A 20079-nucleotide genomic window follows, 5' to 3' on the forward strand; every position below is an offset into this window, starting at 1 on the left:
AATAATATTTACAGATACAGCTTTTGATTTTAATAATGTATTAAATGTTGAGATTAACATTAACTATGATCAATAAATGCTTTAAAAGTATTTTTCAAGTATTTTTTTATTAATTAATGCAGGTAACTAATGTAAACAAATAGGACCATTTTGTAAATTGTTACCAAAAATGTTTTTGTAGTAATTAACAGGGCCATCCTGAGCAAAAGACAAAGGGCCTCGCAATCTTTTATGAATTTCATTTGTATAGAAGATTTTAAAGAAGCTGTCGGTCAGACAACTAGACATCATAAAATCAGTAGACGTCTCTGAGTGACGTGATATGGAGATTTGCAGTGATTTCTTCGGCAGTGGTGGGTCTCCATGCTCCAAAAGTAAGGCTTAATCCTGGCTTAGGTTAAGCCCTGTCTGTGAAACCGGGCCCTAGTGTTTTATTTAGCAAGCCTGTAACCATCTGGATCATACATGGAAAACACCATTTACAGCCAATTTACCATAGGAAACATATGGTTGTTAAAGTTGTGTTAACTGTTATAGCACCACCTATGGTCCGATCTCCATAAAAGTTTGCATGCTTGTTTAGAATCAGCATGAGCTCACCTAATTTCGTGAAGTTGAGTTTTTGTTTAGGATTTATAGGTATTTGGGTATATTTGGCCACACCCCTTTTCTAAATAAACCCGTTATAGCCATCTAAATGCAAAAGTTCAACTTTTTTTGATAATTATTGACCTAGAGAGTCTAGAGTATTATACTGTACTGGTTTTATTGAGATTGAGCGAAAAACTTGGGATTACTTTGCAAAAGTAGGTTTTTCAAAAAATCCAAAATACCAGAAAATTGACACAAATCACAGAGATCTTAATCATGACAACAGGAGAGGAAAAAAAAAAAAAAAAAAAAATTATATATGAGTCTGCAAACAGTTTAAGCATTTGCTACCAATCCTTCTTTATTTATAATAAAGGAAAAGCAAGTAGATCAATTAGCAAGAAAGACAATGAGTGTTCGCACGACAGGAGCAGGCGACGGCATCTGATGTCTTTGGTCCGAACCGGAGCAGAAGGAACGGGACGGTGAAAGCGAATGACTGAAGGCACTTGATTACAGCGGTCTCAGATCATTTGGAAAAACAAAAACGAGTCTCTTTCTCCATACATGAGGAAGAACATAAGTTGCTTGATAACGGAGTTCAATCAGAGAACTAATAAATCGCACTACATACATGGCCGGAGGCTACAAAAACACTATACATGTAGTTTACATATATACAGGATTGAGCTGAAAAGAGTGCTGATCCTCATGACAACATCAAGCAACCAAAGAAAAGAGACGGAGAGGCTGAATTAGAAATCCAGACCTCCTGACAGACAGACAGACAGACAGACGAGCTTTTCTGCATCCTGATCAAACTCACAGACGCTTGCAAATCTGATTCTTTCCAACGAGAGTCTTTCAGGAAGGCAAAAGGAAGCTGACGTTGCGAGCGGAAGAACGGCGCGGCATGAAATGAGGCGGCGAGTGAGGTATATCGTGAGCATGAAGACCAGAGGACGTGACACGTCGGCTTCAATCAACGTGACCGAAGGCATGAAAGAGAGCGTCACTATGGACTAACATCTCAAAACAACTTAAACTACTCTCAGCCCACTGAAACTCGGCCTGCCATCTTAGTGTTGATCATCTGGTATGTGGAACATCATCTTTTTCCTCGACACTGACGATATGAAAGAGGAAGCCCACGAGAAAACACTCACAGGAACTACTGAGACTAACACTGAACTCAGATCAGACAGACAGACAGACAGGAGGTGTAAAAGAAGAGTAAGACAGAAGAATGAAGAGCAGAAGTCGGGCCGCAGCTCAACTCAGATGTAAACTTGAATTTTCTCTTCATCTGACGGATGTGTGTGTGTGGGTGTGTGTGTGTGCGTTCATCACGGGCAGTGGGTCCGCGGTTGCCTCTGTGGAAGCCCGTTGTAGGCGGGCCGATCCGAGCGATAGCCTGAGGAGTGGGAGGAACCTCTCGCACTACTGGCCGGCTGAGAGTTGAGGTCGCTCTGCTGACTGCGCTCTCCCGGATGACGATAGCTGTTCCGGCCGGGGTTTCGCTCAGGATGAGCGTTTCCATTATATCGCTGATTTCCCTGGTAACCGTGAATGATGCGCCTGTTGCCCTGGAAAATCTGCAGAATGGAGAGACAGGTGCCAGTTCAGAAAGAGCACACGACAGCCAGAATACATGAGCGTACGCGATTCGTCACCTGTTTGTGTGGCACACTGGGACGGCCCGTGTACGCAGAGGCCTGATGCTGGACCTCAGAGGGAGGCGGAGCTTTGACAGGAACTGAGCCTGTGACGGAGGAAGAAGGTGGAGCTGCAGCGGGAACGGCTGGAGTAGCTCGTCTGAGGATGATACACTGCACACACACACACACACACACACACACACACACACATCAACACCTCATGTGTTCATTCATATGGAAAAAACACACAGTCATGTTCACTGCCGCACCTGAACCAAACGACATGATGCTGCACTTCAGAGGCTCCAGATCATGGGAGAATTTCACAGCTTTACCAAGATCCTCATCATACTTTCGCTCGCTGACGAAGTGCTGGAGAGAGAGAGAGAGAGAGAGATATATTAGGCAACTGCAAAGAAGAGTGATGTTTTAAATTGCTGTGTGTGTGTGTGTGTGAGTGTGTAAGTGTAAGCGTAAGTGTAAGCGTGAGTGTAAGTGTAAGTGTAAGTGTAAGAGAGAGAGAGAGAGAGAGAGAGAGAGAGAGAGAGAGAGAGAGAGAGAGAGAGTTCACCTTAATGTCAGCTCGTAGTTCAGTCAGCTGTTCTTCAGTCAGCGATGCTGATTGGTCAGCCAGTCTCTTCAGTGCCTCTGCTCTCTTCTGACGCCCGTCCAGAATTGCCACTGTCACACAAACACACAATAATTAATGAAAACACAGACAGACAGATAGATAGATGTGTTGTCACTCTACTCACTGGCTTCTGCTTTGACTTTGTCCATCTCGGCGAGCAGCGCCACCTCTCGATCCATGAGGCTGAACAGAGAACAGGAACACTTAGAGACAAACAGATCTGCTGAATAAACTCTTGAATCCATTTTGAAATGCTGGTTTGGATTCGCTGGTCATAAACTGATTCATATCCATAAGACACCCTGAGATTATCCACATGGTTTGAATGAGGAGTCTGTTTGCTAAAGTTTGGCGTAAACGTGCTGCTGGTCACAGTGGGCGAGTTCAGATGTTCTTATTGATCAGGGTTTAATGGTTTTGTCCTTTCTCTGATTGTAAGACGTTAACAGAAATCATACAGGCCTGCTTTATTACATAACCCAAGGAAAATATAAATAAATGATTTCTTTAAGGTGCATTCAGTAGTTTGATGCTCTGTAGTGTTTTCTGATGAGCGAAGAGCGAAAACAGGAGAATCAGTACGAAGTAACAGAAAAGGACAGTCAAAGACAAAAACCGAGCGTCAACTCGTGATGACCGAGAAATGATGCCTGAGTTTTGTTGGACAGGTAAGAGAATTAATTAGTGGTTAGAGCAACTCTCTAAAAATAACTCATATCAGTGTCATTTACATAAAGCTCAGAGATGATCATGTGATCCACATCGATAGATGCTGGCATGTCTAACACCATTGTGGTATCAGTACTTAAAGTACAATAAGCGCAGCGACGCTAACAATAAGCTAAAGGACTACTGAATGTCCCTTTAAGGTAAAATGAACAAAACAGACTATTCAAAGTTAGTCAGTTATTTGTATGACAATTGATCGCCAGCCAAAACTCATAACCACATGTGTGTGTGTCTGTGTGTGTGTGTGTGTGTGTGTGTTACCAGCTCTGCAGCTCAGCAAACGTCTGCTTCATTCTCTTGATGGATGAGTCCATCTCATCTTTCACCACGACTCTGTAGCGAGACAGTGACGCGGCACAGCGCTGCAGGTCCTTCACAGAGCGGTCCACGTTAGGCCCTGAGAAAACCGCAAACATTTTCAACACTAGACTTTCACAGACTTACACTTTCACTAATGCATGTCATACGTGTTCCACCATCACTAGTGTTTTAAAAGCCTCAAGATGATGATGATGATGATGATGATGTATATGGAAAAAAAAAAAAAAAAAAAAAAAAAAAAAAAAAAGAGTTTGTGTCAAATGATTGATGACAAAAATCACGTGTCATTTCAGCGATAATCACTGCACTATTATTCTAATGTGGTCAGAATACGGAACGGTCCAAACCCCGATGCTAACAGTAACACAGAGAATCAATCAATCCACGGTCTGCCCTCTGGCCGTCTGTTAGGGCTGCAATTAATGATTACCTTGATAATCAACTAATATAAAAATCACTGGAACGATCAGTTTACTATTCTGGCGATTTTTGCAATGATTAATTATAAGCTCTTAACTCTAACACAAAAAGCTTTTGTTTTTTCATTTAAGCCATTTTATTCAAACCATAAAATGGTCTTTTTCCATAGTAAGGTTTTTTGTGTCACATAATTCTTCTCAGGCCGTATTTCACTGCATAAATGCACACTTTCCCTGAACAACAGCTAACACTTAGGGCTGTGACGGTAGGTATGACAACCGCACCACCATCATGCAGTGTTACCGGCGGTAGTGTGACGTGTATATATTTTTTAGCAGTGACGGAAAAAATCTGCAGCCCGTCCGTCATTTTGACAGATTACTGAGGCTGATGTTGCTTGTAACTGTAATTCCCACCCCTGTCCAGTTGGTGGTGTGTGCTCCAGTGTGGCAGCAGAGCGTGAGTTCAGTCTCCAGAATAAAACGAATACGATACACAGAGGCGAGCACCCAGTTTAAGTCCATTTTATAATAATAAAGTTATAATACTTATACTTACATAATTGAGTTTCTAATCCAGTTAGTTTTGTTTAGTTATTTTTCTTGCTGACTATAAGTTTATGGTCAACGACTGGCTTTTCTGAGGTATAATGTTACGTGACATTGTTTGCAACAAGACTGAACTGATGTGATACAGATTTTGGTAAGCTACTGTATCTTTCAACATATTTTTTGATTTTCATTCATGTTTATTTCGTTCTGTACAGTAGTAAAGAGGAAAGGATGATCACATTCACTCACGATCCTCGACAAGTGTTCAAGATGAAAAGTGACGCAGTCTTTGATCAACTTTCTTTTCATTATATAAATAAATGCATAGCCTACGCCTATTTACTTATCCTGTAAGTTCGTGAATAAAAATTAAAATGTGGACGAAATCAAAACCTATTAAATGTCTTATAAATATAAAAATTAAAATAATTATGACAGATTTTTTTACGATCCTGTCCACCGCGGTAGTAAAAAATTGCCACTGTCACAGCCCCACTAACACTAACCCAAAGAAATAAAATAAACTGCAGTAACTGAAGCTGTCGTTCGAAACACTTCATGTTCCACAGATGAAAGATCATACGGGTTTGGAACAACAGGAGTGTGAATAAACGATGGAGAAATTTTATTTTTGTGCGATCTATCCCTTTAATGTTAATATAGCTCAAAATATAGCAATTTCTTGTAGAACATTAGCGTTAGAATCTTTCAGTCGCGCAGACATAAACGGTCACTCATTTGAACACTTATATTAGGTTATGAAACGATAAATGCTGAAGCAGCGGTGAAAGGTGATGCTTATGCAGCTGAAGTCTCTCTCATGATGGTTTTTCTTTTTTAAATTTAACACACATTGAACGCTAGCTTCATTTTGTGTGCATCACATGACAGGATTGTTTGTAATTTCGTCAAAACTTTCACACACTTTGACTAACGAGCAGCAGACGTTCCGGCTTATTTAGTGCCATCAGTCACATGATGATCATAATAATCAAACAAATTCTCACCGATCTTTCTGGCAGCAGAACCTCGCCACGCGTCTTCGAATGGAATGGGCATAGAGGGATTCTGGGAGCTGGAACCGGGCTTGGGGTGAGACTTGTTACTGCGGAAACTCTGATGGTTGTGCCGTGGTCCGTTACTGGTGCCGGGGCTTGATGTGGACGTCACCTCTCCACCTGCAGCAGAGATAAACCCCATCAGCACTCACACACCTGAGGCCTCGTGTGACGAGCATCACATGACCTCAGCTAACGCACCTGTGGCCTCTGGAACCTCTGGAACCTCAGGAACCTCAGGAACCTCAGGGACGGCAGTTTCCGAGTCGAGCTCCGCTGCGTCCAGGGAGACGGAGTCCAGCTGCTCGCTCAGAGAATCCAGCGATTCGATGTCAGCCGCTGCCGAACCATTGGCATGGAAACCATTAACGGCTTCCTGACATTCAGCGTCTGCGGGCGATTCAGCAGGGGTCGCGTCTGCGGGAACGTCGGTTTGTGCTTTCGGCTTTTTTTTCTTCTTGGGCTGTGAATGATCGAGCAAACGCATGTGCAACACACTCAAGATCAACAGGCAGCTGACATTTACATGTTTAAAACATTGATTATTAAACTTTATCCTCTCACATACACGTTTAACCCTTGTGTGTCAATAATAAAAAAAAATAAAAAATAAAAAAAGTTACTCTGAGGTTCTTAAAGGACAAAAACGTCATAAATCTGAAGCTTTGGAGCAACAGACTTTAAGTTTGGTCTCATTTAAAAAACATTTTTAAAAAACACCCTTGGCAGATTATTGTTGAAGTGAGGAAAAAAAGTTTAAGTGAAACAAAAAATTTACAGGTTTTAGTTTATGAAAATGATTTATTAACATTTTTTTATATAAAATATATATTTTCTAAAACATGTTTAACTGAAAAACTGCTAGAAAAATCTAAGCCGTGAATATAAACAATTTGTGTTTCAAATTTGAGGTTGATATCCTTAAAAAAAACAACAAAAAAAACAAAACATAATAATAATAATAATAATAATAATAATAAAAAAAAAAAAAAAAAAAAAGCTTTCAGTAAGATTTTGTTTGGCCGCAGTACCAAACTCTTTCCATTAGATGGCAGCAAAACTCCAGTTGCTCCAGACAAAGGCTAGCAAATCACAGTATAATTTCTCACACACACTCACTCTCACACACACACACACACACTCACACACACTCACACACACTCACACACACACACTCACACACACTCTCACACACACACTCTCACACACACACACACACTCTCACACACACACACACACTCTCACACACACACACACACTCTCACACACACACACACACACTCTCACACACACACACACACTCACACACACACACACTCTCACACACACACACACTCTCACACAGCTGCATAGTTTATACAATTGGCTCTATAATACAGCAGAAAACAGGAAAAAGTGAGTGTTTGCTCTATAGGCAAAACCTGAGAAAATGGCGCCATCTGGTGGAAAAATAGTGAAAAAACATTTAATTTTGAAGCCTTGCCAACAGAATGAAAGCCTATTAACAAAGACTTCATTATTTTAGAGTTAAAAGGCCCTATTATCATTATTATTTTATTTTTTGCAGTTCACATGGGTTTCAATGTGGATATTTTTGTCCACAGTCCTACAGTGCAACTATTTTGTGTACCTAGTGTAAAATAGATTTACAAAAGGAAATGGTCAAATATTAAAATTCCCATAAAAACACACACTTCTGTCAATAGTTATGCAGTTGAGATTAACATGCAAAATGATCAAAAAACAAAAGGACGGTTTTGTCTTTTTTATTTAAGGACACAGAAGGGTTAAACTGCATGTTTTGTTTACAGTTTTATATCATGATCATCAAACATTATGATTTTCTCACCTTCTTTTTTCCAGTGACATTCCACTCCTTCAGGATCTCCACGGCACTACCTGACAGCACACACACACAGGTCATTTTACAGCATGTCACAAGTAAGAGCGGTTCACGCGAGTCTCTGAGATCACACTAAACGCAGCAGCTCTTCAGAAGCTCACAGTAATGCGTGTCTGTACCTTCCACAAACGCCTGCACCGCCCGATCCACGCAGTTCTCGAAGTGCTGCAGCACCAGAGCAATCTCATTATTGCTCTTATTGGGAACCACGGCTCGCACAGCATTTATCTGACGAGAGAAAAACATTCAGTGAGTCGAGGCGTCCGGTTCGCAGGAAAGAGACAACAAAGAGCATCATAAATAACAGCCAACAATCTCACATCGCATCTTCAGTCTGGCCGGGGCCGTTCGCACAGAACCAGCAGCGTCTCTCGTTCTGTGCAAATGACCCCGAGACTAACAGAGGAGAAGACATTTGTACCTTTTCCTTCATCTTCTCAAAAGTTCCTCCTTGAGACATCACCATTTTTGAGTGCGTGTCGAACACCACTCCTGTCACATCTGGAAGAAGAAAAGGGGAGGAAACATTCTTACAGATTCCACGTGTTCAGTTTAAACGCAGCTCGACTTCCACAGTGAGAGAGGCTTGGCAGTTAAAGCTTTCCCCCAAAAATATGTAGGTCAAGAGAAGAGCCAGAGAGAGGCAGGAGGGACGGCCCACGTTTTTTTTTTTTTTTTTTGCCCCGATCCAATCAGAATCATTTAATATGAAGCTGCTGAAATCAACTCCCAATCCCATTCTTGTATTTTTGCTAGCTTCACACTTCAGTACATTAAGGTTAGTACAAACTAAGTTAATAAAAGTAACTGTTCAAATTAAAAACTTTTATATGGCTCTTATCATAATTCCATTTAGAGCATTGATCTTTTTTAACAAAACCAAAATTAAACTAGAAGACTTTAGAAACCGCTCTCCGCAGCAGTAAAAGTGTCAGGTGGTGTAACGGTTCAACTTCAACATTCAGACAAAATAAAACTCACAATTCTGCTTAATTCAGCATTACAGTGTGTTATAGTATCTACTGTATGACTGGCTTCCGGTCAAGCATTTTTGCTTAAAGCAAACCACTGATTATTAAGCAACAGTGTGATTTCACCAAGTACATCAAGTTCCTGGATCAACCAATCAGATTCGAGGGTTAGGGGTACAGTTAATGTCAAGTTTAGGCTTACAAAGCAGGTTAGGGGCTTCCAGAGCAGTCTTATTCACTTATTTCCCTGTGATTTCAAGGATAAGTTATGGGTAGGGTTAGGACTGTGTTTTTGGACAGGAATGCTGATCCAGGAACATGTCTGTATGTTCTGATGTACAACACTGTCTTTACTACATCAACAGTGTAGGAGACTGGCATGGAAGAGAAGAAACTGTTGAATAAAGTCAGGTTTTTTTCGTTTTTTTTTTTTTTTTTTTTTTTTTTTAAAATCGCACAAAAAGTATTCTCGTCACTTCATAACATTAAGGTTGAACCAGTGGTGAAGCTACGTGAATTGTGACCCACCCAATAAATAGTTGGTCATTTCCCAAAAAAAAAAAAAAAAAAAAAAAAAGTATGAAATAATTTAATAAGCGATAATAATTATAATAAACGTCTTATCACACTATAAATTTATTTACTTAAAAGAATTATTAAATGCAGTTTTTCCATGGTCAATTACAGGCGGTTTCGTGGTTTCCCCTCCTCCTATAGGTGCATTTCACATGCTTGTCAAAATAAAAAGTTTGATTCGCCAGTTTTTGTTAGTCCCGCCCAGGATGTAATGGTAGATTTGCATGTTTGTGGAATCAATGTGGAGTTAAATTTAAAAACTGAAGCAAATATCAATCAGTCGATACTTTAACAGCCTAATTTGGATATACATTTGGATATGTAGTACTGCTGCAAGAAACCAAGGAATGAAACTTACAATTCCCATGACGCACAATAACAGAGACTATTATGTCGAGATCATCCCAGTGTTTAACCAGAAGCCCCGTCGTCTCAGAGTAATACCGAAGAAGGACATGCAAAGGCAAGTACAAACATTTACAGTGTATCGTTATAGTTAAAAGATTCTAAACATTTTCAGATTGTTGATTTCGTGCAGAAACATTGTATCTCCAAATTTCGTCATTTCTGTTTATTTATTTATTTTATTTTCATAAATCTTAGTGGTCATCCTTTACGTCTTTCTGTGGCAACACAGTGAAAAGTATTAAAAAGAGCTTGTGACTAAACCTCATAACTCTATTGGCTCTTCAAACTGTCAGTCAAACCTCATAGCATTTGTCGTCGAGTCATAGCCAATATTGTCTTAAATAGTCTGTGTAGTGCTTCATCTTTAATAACATGAGATTTTGTCCAAATGTCAGAAAAAACTGAGTGCCGTATAGCTAGTACACTTTATAACCTGTAAGTTGATGAAAACGTAACTTTAGATGCGGCTGTTAATGACGGACAAAGCGATTTACTCTGACATTCTCCGTAATTCACTGGTCAAAAACCTCCATTTGAGATTGATTTTGGTAAACTGTTAATAATATAGTGACAATATAGTGTCATATATAAATTAAATAATTCATGTAAGTTATTTCTTATTTGCTGTTTTGTAACTTTGAACTTAAAACTGAGCTGTGTTTTTTTTTCCTGATAATTTGGCATGCAGTTTTTATACTCTATACTATTATACGATTGGCCCGCCCTGTTTTTATGAAGGCCCACCCGTTTGAACATTTCTGGCCTCGCCCCTGGGTTGAACCACTGTTTGTTTTTAACGCCATGCCAACCTCTGTGGCTATTTTCATGGTGAGAAAAAATTATGGTAAAACTTTATCACGTGTTTATAACTTATTTTTCCTAAAAACTTGTTTTAACTTGGTTAAAAACTTCTTCAAAAGAGTTAACAGAATAAAAAAAGGTTTCTCACAGAGTTAAAACCAGCACAATATAATAAAGCATGCTTCAATGATAAAGAGTTTTGACAGAAAGAACATTTTGATGGATTTAAAATATTATAAAATATCTAGTATTAAAACTTGTGTGGTTGAACCACTGCAGTCACATGGACTATTTTAATGATGTCTTTACTACCTTTCTGAGCCTTGAAAGTGGTGATAAATGCAGTCTATCGGAGGCCAGAGACCTCTTGGATTTCATCAAAAATATCTTAATTTGTGTTCTGAAGATGAACGAAGGTCTTACGGGTGTGGAACGACATGAGGGTGAGTAATTAATGACAGAAATTCATTTTGGGGGTGAACTAACCCTTTATGTTTGTCCCATGACCAAAATGGAGAGGTGGGAAGTGTTCTGGGGCGCAGAACAGAAAAATAAAAAAAATAAAAAAAAGTGAGTTTAACCCATCATTATAATTTTAGCTGAACGAGAGTCGCAGCACAGATCGGCAGGCGTCAGATTTCACCTCGCCTCACTCCTGACTGACAAGACCACGGCAGAAGATTTGGTTTCAAAGTGAAATGTAAAAGCGCCTATTTAAGCGAGTTTGTCATTGCACTGTTTTATTGTTGTTTTCATGAATAATAATAATAATAATAATAATAATAATAATAATAATAATGAACCCACCATTCAAGCAATTGCCACACCTGGATTGGCACTAATTTGAAAGTAAAGCGCACACGGCCGCACGGGCATTCAGTGCGTGTCCACTGGCGCAGAGCGTCTTCAGTTCATTCAACTCGGCTTCCATTACAACTGGAAAAGGCTTTTGTGTGTTTGTGGATTTCTCTTGAAGCAATATTTCTCCAGCTCTTCAACAGTGAAGCTGATAAGACACACAGCTGGTTAGAAATCTCAGCCATAAAGCAGCCGGACTGCAGTGACGTGTGGTTTAATCGGGTCAAAGGCTGTTCTAAAGATGCTGCTGCTCACAGTTTACAGTGTGTTTAGCTCCGTTTCACACCCCCACCCCACTCGATCAGAGTTCAGGAATTTGCACAGTCATTGAAACGCAAAGTTTTCATTTGCCAAACAAAACTAGACTGAGTGCAGACTGAGCACCTAAACTGCACTGAAAGAGTTAAAGAAATGCTTCATCAAGTCTAGTCTTTGACGTGATTTGTTTCTCTACCAAAAAGACTCCAAAGATCACCATCTGAACCACATCCAACCGTCCAGACCGACGGAACAGAGCAGAAAGAGTGAATCAGCAGGTCACATGACCGGTTCCTCCTGCATCTGCTCAAACTCTGAACGCAGGCAACAAAACCTCATGAAACAAGATTCAAGCAACGAACAAAAGCCACAAATGATGTTCTCAAGTATCTAACAACAAAGACAAATGTAAGATAAAACTACTAAAAGCATTTGGACAGTACGGAAACGTTTTTTAGTTCATACGTGAGCAGGACGACGGCTCTTCATTAGTCACCGCCATAAAACCTTCGCTCTGGAATAACTTAAACAGGATATTTTTTTTGCCTCCCAAGAAAAAGACATCTAGATCTAGATGCAGTGTGCCTACAAAAAGTTAAGACACACAAACCTTAAAAACACATCACACAGGACACAAGCGGCAGGTCTGTTAGTTTGCATTTACACTCGTTTTAACATTCAGTATGATTTTTAATCATACTGAATGTTAGCGCTGCGATGCTCAGCGTTAAATAGAACAGAAAGTGTCGCACAAAAACGCACAGGAGCGTCTGAAACTCATGACACGCTTAAGCCTCATTTACACTGCATACGTCTGCGGCGCGTTACGGCTGCGACACGGCGACCGGAGCTGATCCGCAGCCACTCTAGTCAAAGCTTGTGTTTACAGCAGCCGCGCCGCGGCATGTTTCAGAAGTGTCCCGCCGCGCCGCTTCACTAAAGATAGTACCTCGCCTATTTTTGACAGACACAGCGTCGAAGACGTGCAGTAAATACAAGATAAAAGTCCAAAATCCTGTCAATTTCAAAATAAACACCCCCATCCAGACTCATGTGGGATAGCAAAAACACAACAGAATTAAACTGGACAAAATAAACATTTAACTTACCGATGTTAGAACACAAAAAAAATAAAATAAAAGCAAGAAAGACAACGTAGGACAGGCAAATCACGTGGTCTCACGAATCCTGTCGCTTCGCTCCCAAAATGCTCCTGGTGTAAGTTGGCACCGTGACGCGCTGCAGACGCGTGCAGTGTAAACAAGGCTTTAGGCCGCGGTTCGTGTACTTTTCCAATTGTTTTCAATGGGAACGCGTGTTTTTAAAAGGTCAGGAGCATCACCCGTTATTTACACTGCACACACGTGTGGCGCATTACGGCTCCGGCGAGGTTTTGTTCCGTTCTCTACGCGGCGTCAACTCACACCAGGAGCGTTTCAGAAGCGAAACAGCTGGATTCACGAGACCACGAGATTCGCCTGTCCGACATGGTTTTCCTTGATTTTTCGTGTTGTCAATGGCTAAATTGTTATATTTTGTCCGGTTTATTTTTGTTTATTATGCCCTACTTTGTTTTTCTGTAGCCTACAGATGAAGTTAATCCACTTAAAAGTCCAGGAATGGACAACAAGGATAAAAGATTTAAGTTTTTCAACTTCAAATCTCTTGTTGTCAATTTCTGGCCTCCTAGTGATGTGAAATATGAGTGGGAGTCTACACAGGGTGATTATTTTGACTATTTTGTATTTGAACTGCGCAGCTTGGACGTGGCATCTGTCAAAATGGCGCTTATCTTATCGGCGCGGTGAACTGCTTCTGGGACGCTTCTGAAACGTGCCGCGCTGCAGACGTGTGCAGTGTAAATGTGGGGCAATGGCCCTTTCGGACAGGACGCGACAACAGCACCGCTGCGCTATGAAACCCATTTATTTCAATGGCTTGCGACGGTTTGTTGCTGCACCATTGGCGAGCTCGCACGCATGCCGCGGTCAAACTTTAAAATAGCTCAACTTTCGCTCTGTGATGATTACCCGCACAGCCAATAGAAAGGGTCTGTCAAATGACTTTTAGCACTCCCGCTAAAAATTTTGAAAACTCCGCCTGCTTTGCTCTGGCCAGCGTAGCACAAATCGCTTTGTATCTGAAGGGTTTCGCTGTCTGAAAGGGCCTTGAGGCGCTGAGCGTCCATTTCACGGTCAACCACTGAGCACTTGGCATTTTTTTAACCGGTCAGCTCGAGGTGAACAATATTCAACTTTGGGTAAAACGCTGCGCTCATCACTGTCCGTCCAAAGAAACAGAACCCTGAAACAGAGCGTTTTTTTTCCCCTCCTATGGAAGTTGAAACGCTCGTTCTTCTCCGCACCAGATTTTTGACCCGAGGGAGGGGTTCTAGCAGACCAATCACAGCGCTTGAAGTCCGCAGAGAATTGACAAGTTGTTACATTTTTGAAGAGGTGCACTTCAGGCTACGCCGTGCTACACACAGCTAACGCTCGACGCAGAAGTATAAATCAGCCTTTACTGTCTTCAGAAAACTACGCTAAACTTTGTACGGTCAGGATAATATCACTCTTCTTGATGTTTCACCCAGCGATCACAAACTCACCTTTATAACCGCTCCTCCTCGCCGCCATCCTCCTCCTCTTCCTCAGTCAGTCAATTCTACAGGAAGAGAGAAAATCTGCAGTCAGACATTCTGTTCTGTTTACAGTTCAAAACTCAAAACAGGAACAGGTTTATTGACAGCAGCTGAAGCTCCTGAAGCACAACTTAATCCCGATTCACATTTAGTCAGTATTTGCATTTAGTTGATCATTAAAGTCCCGAGAAGTGAAGCGTTTATGAGAAGAGAAACGTCAGAAAGAAAATGCCAGCTTTCCTTCATTTGTAGATTTTACATTCATTAAAATATTATCCAATACTTTAATCAAGTTGTTGGAGAATCAAATCACTAACATTATTATATTTTGTTCCAAACAGCACCTAACTTACAACAATAGGCGGATAATATATAATATCAGAAATAACCCTGATTTCCACATCTACACCTGGACCTCACAGATCTACTGACCTTTAACCTTTCCCTGTAATCACCCGCTGCGATGACCACTGGTCGCCTGAACTCAGATCAAGAGATTTAAGCAAACTCGAAAGTAAAATGTAGTTTTATTCCCTGAAGCCCTTGACGGAAGACAGGATCAGTGGAGAATCACCTCAGAAGAGCCGGTGAAGTCTTTCAGCTGAGACTCCTTTATGACTCTCTCTCTCTCTCTCTCTCTCTCTCTCTCTCTCAGGAAAAAGAAACTTAAACTATGCAAACACGCACACGCACACGCGCGGTCTCACGCACACGCCCGGCCTCTGCGTCACTCACCTGCGTGCCGTCAAACAGGTGAAGCCGCATTCATTCTATATTTAAACCCACAGGAACACGAACACTGTTTACCAAAGAGGCGGAACGCGGCAATTAGAGCTCTGTGACGCAATCAGAAGATTCCAGAAGTGAGAGTGAATTTCTGCTCCACACCTAATAATAACAGGATCCGCTGGAGCTCCGGGATCCTGCTCAGCCTGTTCCGCGGATATTAATGCGACACAGCCGGATAAAGAGCCACTGCGACAGGAAGCGAGGAAGAGTCCCTGAAGCTGAGGCGGGAAGCGCGGTGATGTGGCACTACGCGCCACATGTACAGCTGTGGTGATGATTGACAGGTGTCAAAACAATCACTGCACGCGGATCCTTCAAACATCTGCGGAGCTTCTGAAACTCTGTTTATGTTCTAGTTCCTTAATAACGGCCATTTATTCACACATATGGTGCATTTATGCAGTTATTCTCTCTATCTGCATTTCATTCTTCACTAGATCGAACGAGTTTACAATAACGAGGAGCGCGTTCACAATATCAGTCATATCGCGGCTCGCGCGATGCATATGTGGCAGTATCTTAGCAACGCCTCAGCTAGCCGCTGAGCTAATGTATGCTAACCGAGAGAAGCACACACACAAATGACGCGCAGATGAAAACAGCTGTAAAAAGCACAAGATTTAATAGATCACTTTCGCTGCCTTTCTCATTCCAGACGTGTGAAAGCTGGTGTTTTTGTTCGCGTTCGCATCACGCGCGCAGCCGCGTTGACGGATAATAGAAAGCTTCTAATCACGAGACTAATGGCGGGAAAATCCTACCTGAATGACCTGCAGAAATCCGAGGCACAAACACATGCAGTGTACGCTCTTTTATTTGACTTTTCTGCGATCGCTTATGTGCGAACGACTGTCTTTTCTTTCAGCCGGCTCACGCGTCACTTCCGCTCGACCAGCGCGCGCCCCGAACATCCGCCCTGGTTTATATATCGGCGCGCGCGGCTGAACCACTAGGAAATACAGTAGAAGTTCATTAAAAGGTCAATATTGATCAAACAGGAGGTGCATGTTGACAATTAAATACATGTTGCAAAGTCATCATGTATGAGCTGAAGCGCCAGAAAACTTCTTTGATGTAACTCTGTCATTTTTAATTTGTAGAACAACACTTGAAATTCTCACAAAGTAAAGTTAACCGCAGACTTTACTGTACTCATACATCTCAAACAAGCCATAGGAAATTCCAGAAGATCCTGCAGATGAACCTGAACCGCTCTAGAGGTCAAGAGGTCATCACACATTTGAGTGGAAGTGAGCAGGACCACCATTAATAGATAAACATCTGTGTCTCACACATTAATAGATCGCAGCACTGTTCTCTTTTATACTATTTTGCATGTTTTTTTGTCCAAGACGTCTCAAATACAGTAAGATCTGTCATCAAGAACACCGAACGTTCCCATGAATGCAGCGGACTGTTCCTCAAACACAGCATCGCATCAGAAGATCTGAACATATACTCACAGATCTGATGGTGTTTCAGGACAGTTCTGCTCTACTTTCTCAGTTCCTTTCATGAAATGGAGAGATTTTCCTAACTGAATGACTATTTAAACTAAACCATGTAATCCAATCAAAACATCATAAACAGCAAGAGAAGGAAACATTTATGAGTCTCACACACTGCATTAGTTTTTAAAATGTAGAAGTTTTCTTCACATTATATTCAGAATTTCTATACATTTAAAAGAGCGGTTAGGAATTCACAAGAATGAAAATACTAATCTTGATGACGTTAAAGGGCTAGTTCACCCAAAAATGAAAATTATCCCATGATTTACTCCTCCTCAAGCCATCCCAAGTGTTTATGACTATCTTCTTTCAGAGGAACACAATCAGAGAAATATTTACAAATATCCTTTTAGTCCTCCAAGCTTTATAATGGTAGTGATGGGATGTATGACGCAGGAGTATCGTAAGCTCAGACGCCTCTTGTGGTTCAAAAAAACTCAAGCTCCTCTTCTCTTATATCGAAATCCTTCAACATTTCTCTTTAAAATTTCTCATTTTAGACTTCTAATTCATGACCGGTGTTTTGTTTTGCTCTCTCCTCTGAGCTTCCCCGTTCATCATTACGTCACGCGTCGGGTCAGAGGTCACTCTTCCACCGCAAGTTCATGCGTACGGCCGTCTGCCGGAAACTAGTTATTATAGTTTATAAAGTTTTAATTCTGGATATTTTTCTTAGAAAAACCCATCGCTTCTCTTCAGAAGGTCTTTATTAACCCCCTGGAGCCGTATGGATTATTTTTATGATGGATGGATGCGCTTTTGGGGGGCTTAAAAGCACTCCAATTATAACGCTTGGAACAGCCAGAATATTATTTAATATTTCTCCGATTGTGTTCGTCTGAAAGAATATAGTCATATAGGATGGCTTGAGGAGGAGTAAATCATGGGGTAATTTTCATTTTTGGGTGAACTATCCCTTTAAATACAATGTTTGTTGGATGTGTGAAGCTTGAAGAACATCTGATAAGTGTTTTGGACTAACGTAGGAAATATAGTTTTACAGATGTGTGGAACTCAAATATATTTGAATGATAATAGGAGAGAAATAAAGAAATGCATTTATATATGAGAAGTTCCACATCCATTAAATTAAATGGTTTGACTTTTTCCTTTACAATTTATAGATAATTTAAAGAATAATTCACTTTTTTGTTAAAAATGTATTATTATATTAACATCAATAAATAAGTGGCACAATTTCCTCTTTTGATTTTGTTCCATTACAATCCAGCATCATTTTAAACCAGTTTAACTTCAAGATCATCATTTTTTTTTTTTTTTCAATTTGTGTAACATGTTTATTACCACCAGAATATGAGAAATCTGGAAAATACAAAGATCAGCTTATTTAAATTTCTGAATAAGAAACAAAAGAAGCACAATCATTGTGTATCAGAGGGAAGAGCTCTGGAGACTCGGAACTAGAATATTATTATTAGCCACATTTCCCTTGGTGTTTCTGACTGACAAACAAACTCTTCTTCTTCATCATCATCTTGTTAATGGCCGTTCAGGATCATTACCGCCACCTACCGTGTTTTGTAATCTAGATCCTAAACTCGCAGTCTCGCGATAGCTAAACAAGTCGGAAACGGAAGTTGGTCTTTGTTAAAGATGGCAACCCCCTATGTGACAGATGAATCTGGTAAAGCATTTCACATACAAACATACATTTCTGTGTAGATAGTCATATATTCCCATCGCCATGTAAGTTACCGACTGTGCGCGGTGTCGCGCGCGCGCGCCCGTGTGTGTGTGTGAGCGGCTGAAGAAACACAACGAGTCTCGCGCTGATCGCGACACAAATGAAGCGTCCGAATCCGGTTCTTTCCTTTATATGCGCGTTACATTCACTCAAACTGCTGAGATACAAACACTGCCTCGGCGATGCTCATAGACTAATCATACTACTACTACTAATAATAATACATACAATAAATGATGTATAATATATACAGTAATAATATATACAATAAATGATGATGATTTAGTATAGTAGAGTGTTTAACAGCATTAATTATAATACATTTTAATTACTTTACGTAGGTAATTTCAGTAAGCAGTAAATTAGAGTAAAGGTTTTCAGTGTCCACAGATTCAGAAAATCAAAGAGCTTCAAAATATTGAGTCTGTGCTGCTCTTTCAGGAAAGTGTGTGTGTGTGTGTGTGTGTTTTAGGTAAATATATCGCCGCCACGCAGCGGCCGGACGGCACGTGGAGGAAACCGCGGCGCGTGAAGGACGGATACGTTCCGCAGGAGGAGGTACCGGTGTAAGCGCTCGACCCACAATTCATTGTGCTGCTTTTGCGTCGAAGAACCCAGTAGTGACGAGAGCGCTGATATATTCACTGTACATGTGCGCTAATGAGTCTCTCTTCTCTCTCGTTTCTCAGCTACGAGAACAAGTACGTGAAGTTCTTCAAGAGTAAACCCGACCTGCCGCCCGGCATGAACCCGGAGGACGCGGCGCAGGCTTCGAGCGGAGCCGAGAAACAGGGCGACGCCGCCGGACTCTCCAAAACGGCCAAACGCAACATGAAGCGCAAAGAAAAGCGCAAACAGCAAAGCCAGACTCAGCAGGAGGACGTGAAGGCCTTGAGCGAGGAGCTGGACGGAGTGAAACTCAGCGAGGACGAGAAGAGGGTGAACCCCGAGCCCGAAGGCACAGACCCGACGGCCGCTGAGAAAGCCAAGAAGATCAAGAACCTGCGGAAGAAGCTGCGGCAGGTGGAGGAGCTCCAGCAGAAGATCAGCTCCGGAGAGCTGAAGAGCCCCAGCAAGGAACAGCTGGACAAACTGGGGCGGGGCCAGGCGTTACAGGCGGAGCTACAGCTGCTGGAAGGGGATTTGTGAGGCCAGCTGTCAATCAACTGTCTCCAGTCATGTCAGGGTGTATCTGTGTGTCGGTCACTTCATTCTTGTGTTTTATACATCATGAAGACTCGCGGCGGCACATCCTGCGCTCTGGACTCTTTGTGCAGGTCTTCAGCAGAACCTGCAGGAGCGCATCTGTGTAAACGTCGTCCAGATTAGAGTGAACGTTAGTTATCATTGAGCCTCAGAGACTGATGGACTAAAAATCATGATGTCATCGTTTTTTTACCACCGTAGTGCATAACGGCATGAAATAATAATGTGTAGAATTGTGTTATATTAAACATAGCATAACAATCTTCCTGTTTCTTGTCCCTGTCTGGAAAACAGTCTGAGGATATAATGTCTACGATGATATCGTGATTGTGACAAAACACGTCTTGATATAGTGCACACTTTCACTGCCTAGTAATGAACCTGAAATTCAACATATGGGGGTAAAAATGAGTTTTTGTCTTTTATTTCTATATGATATAAATGAGCGATATCACACGAGCGAGCCTGCTGTTTTTACAGATTATTAGCACAA

The 20079-nt window shown here is 41.2% G+C and overlaps 2 protein-coding genes across 2 annotated transcripts; one reads left to right on the plus strand and one right to left on the minus strand.

Annotated features, from left to right (window-relative positions):
- Window positions 1-926: 926 nt before the first annotated feature.
- spats2 (spermatogenesis associated serine rich 2) lies at window positions 927-15409 on the minus strand. Its single transcript, XM_051902685.1, is given in 14 exon segments — window positions 927-2186; window positions 2265-2369; window positions 2371-2420; window positions 2519-2621; window positions 2821-2930; window positions 3005-3063; window positions 3871-4006; window positions 5909-6079; window positions 6161-6422; window positions 7809-7858; window positions 7982-8090; window positions 8284-8363; window positions 14343-14398; window positions 15111-15409. Coding segments are annotated over 13 exon segments (1512 nt in total). The 5' UTR covers window positions 14371-14398; window positions 15111-15409; the 3' UTR covers window positions 927-1937.
- A 2592-nt stretch (window positions 15410-18001) lies between these two features.
- Window positions 18002-19849, plus strand: pym1 (PYM homolog 1, exon junction complex associated factor). Its single transcript, XM_051902692.1, has 3 exons — window positions 18002-18320; window positions 18853-18946; window positions 19070-19849. The coding sequence occupies exons 1-3, from the start codon at window positions 18290-18292 to the stop codon at window positions 19527-19529; spliced, it is 585 nt and encodes a 194-aa protein (XP_051758652.1). The 5' UTR covers window positions 18002-18289; the 3' UTR covers window positions 19530-19849.
- The last annotated feature ends 230 nt before the right edge of the window (window positions 19850-20079 follow it).

This window comes from Ctenopharyngodon idella, chromosome 8, assembly GCF_019924925.1.
Source record: "Ctenopharyngodon idella isolate HZGC_01 chromosome 8, HZGC01, whole genome shotgun sequence".
In the NCBI taxonomy this organism is placed as follows: domain Eukaryota; kingdom Metazoa; phylum Chordata; class Actinopteri; order Cypriniformes; family Xenocyprididae; genus Ctenopharyngodon; species Ctenopharyngodon idella.

What these genes read in the sequence shown, in the direction of transcription:
- pym1 (XM_051902692.1), top strand. Translation starts at nt 18,290, where the DNA reads ATGGCAACCCCCTATGTGACAGATGAATCTG. An exon ending in CTATGTGACAGATGAATCTG is followed by an intron (nt 18,321 to 18,852) that starts GTAAAGCATTTC and finishes TGTGTGTTTTAG; the next exon opens with GTAAATATATCGCCGCCACG. An exon ending in CCGCAGGAGGAGGTACCGGT is followed by an intron (nt 18,947 to 19,069) that starts GTAAGCGCTCGA and finishes CTCGTTTCTCAG; the next exon opens with CTACGAGAACAAGTACGTGA.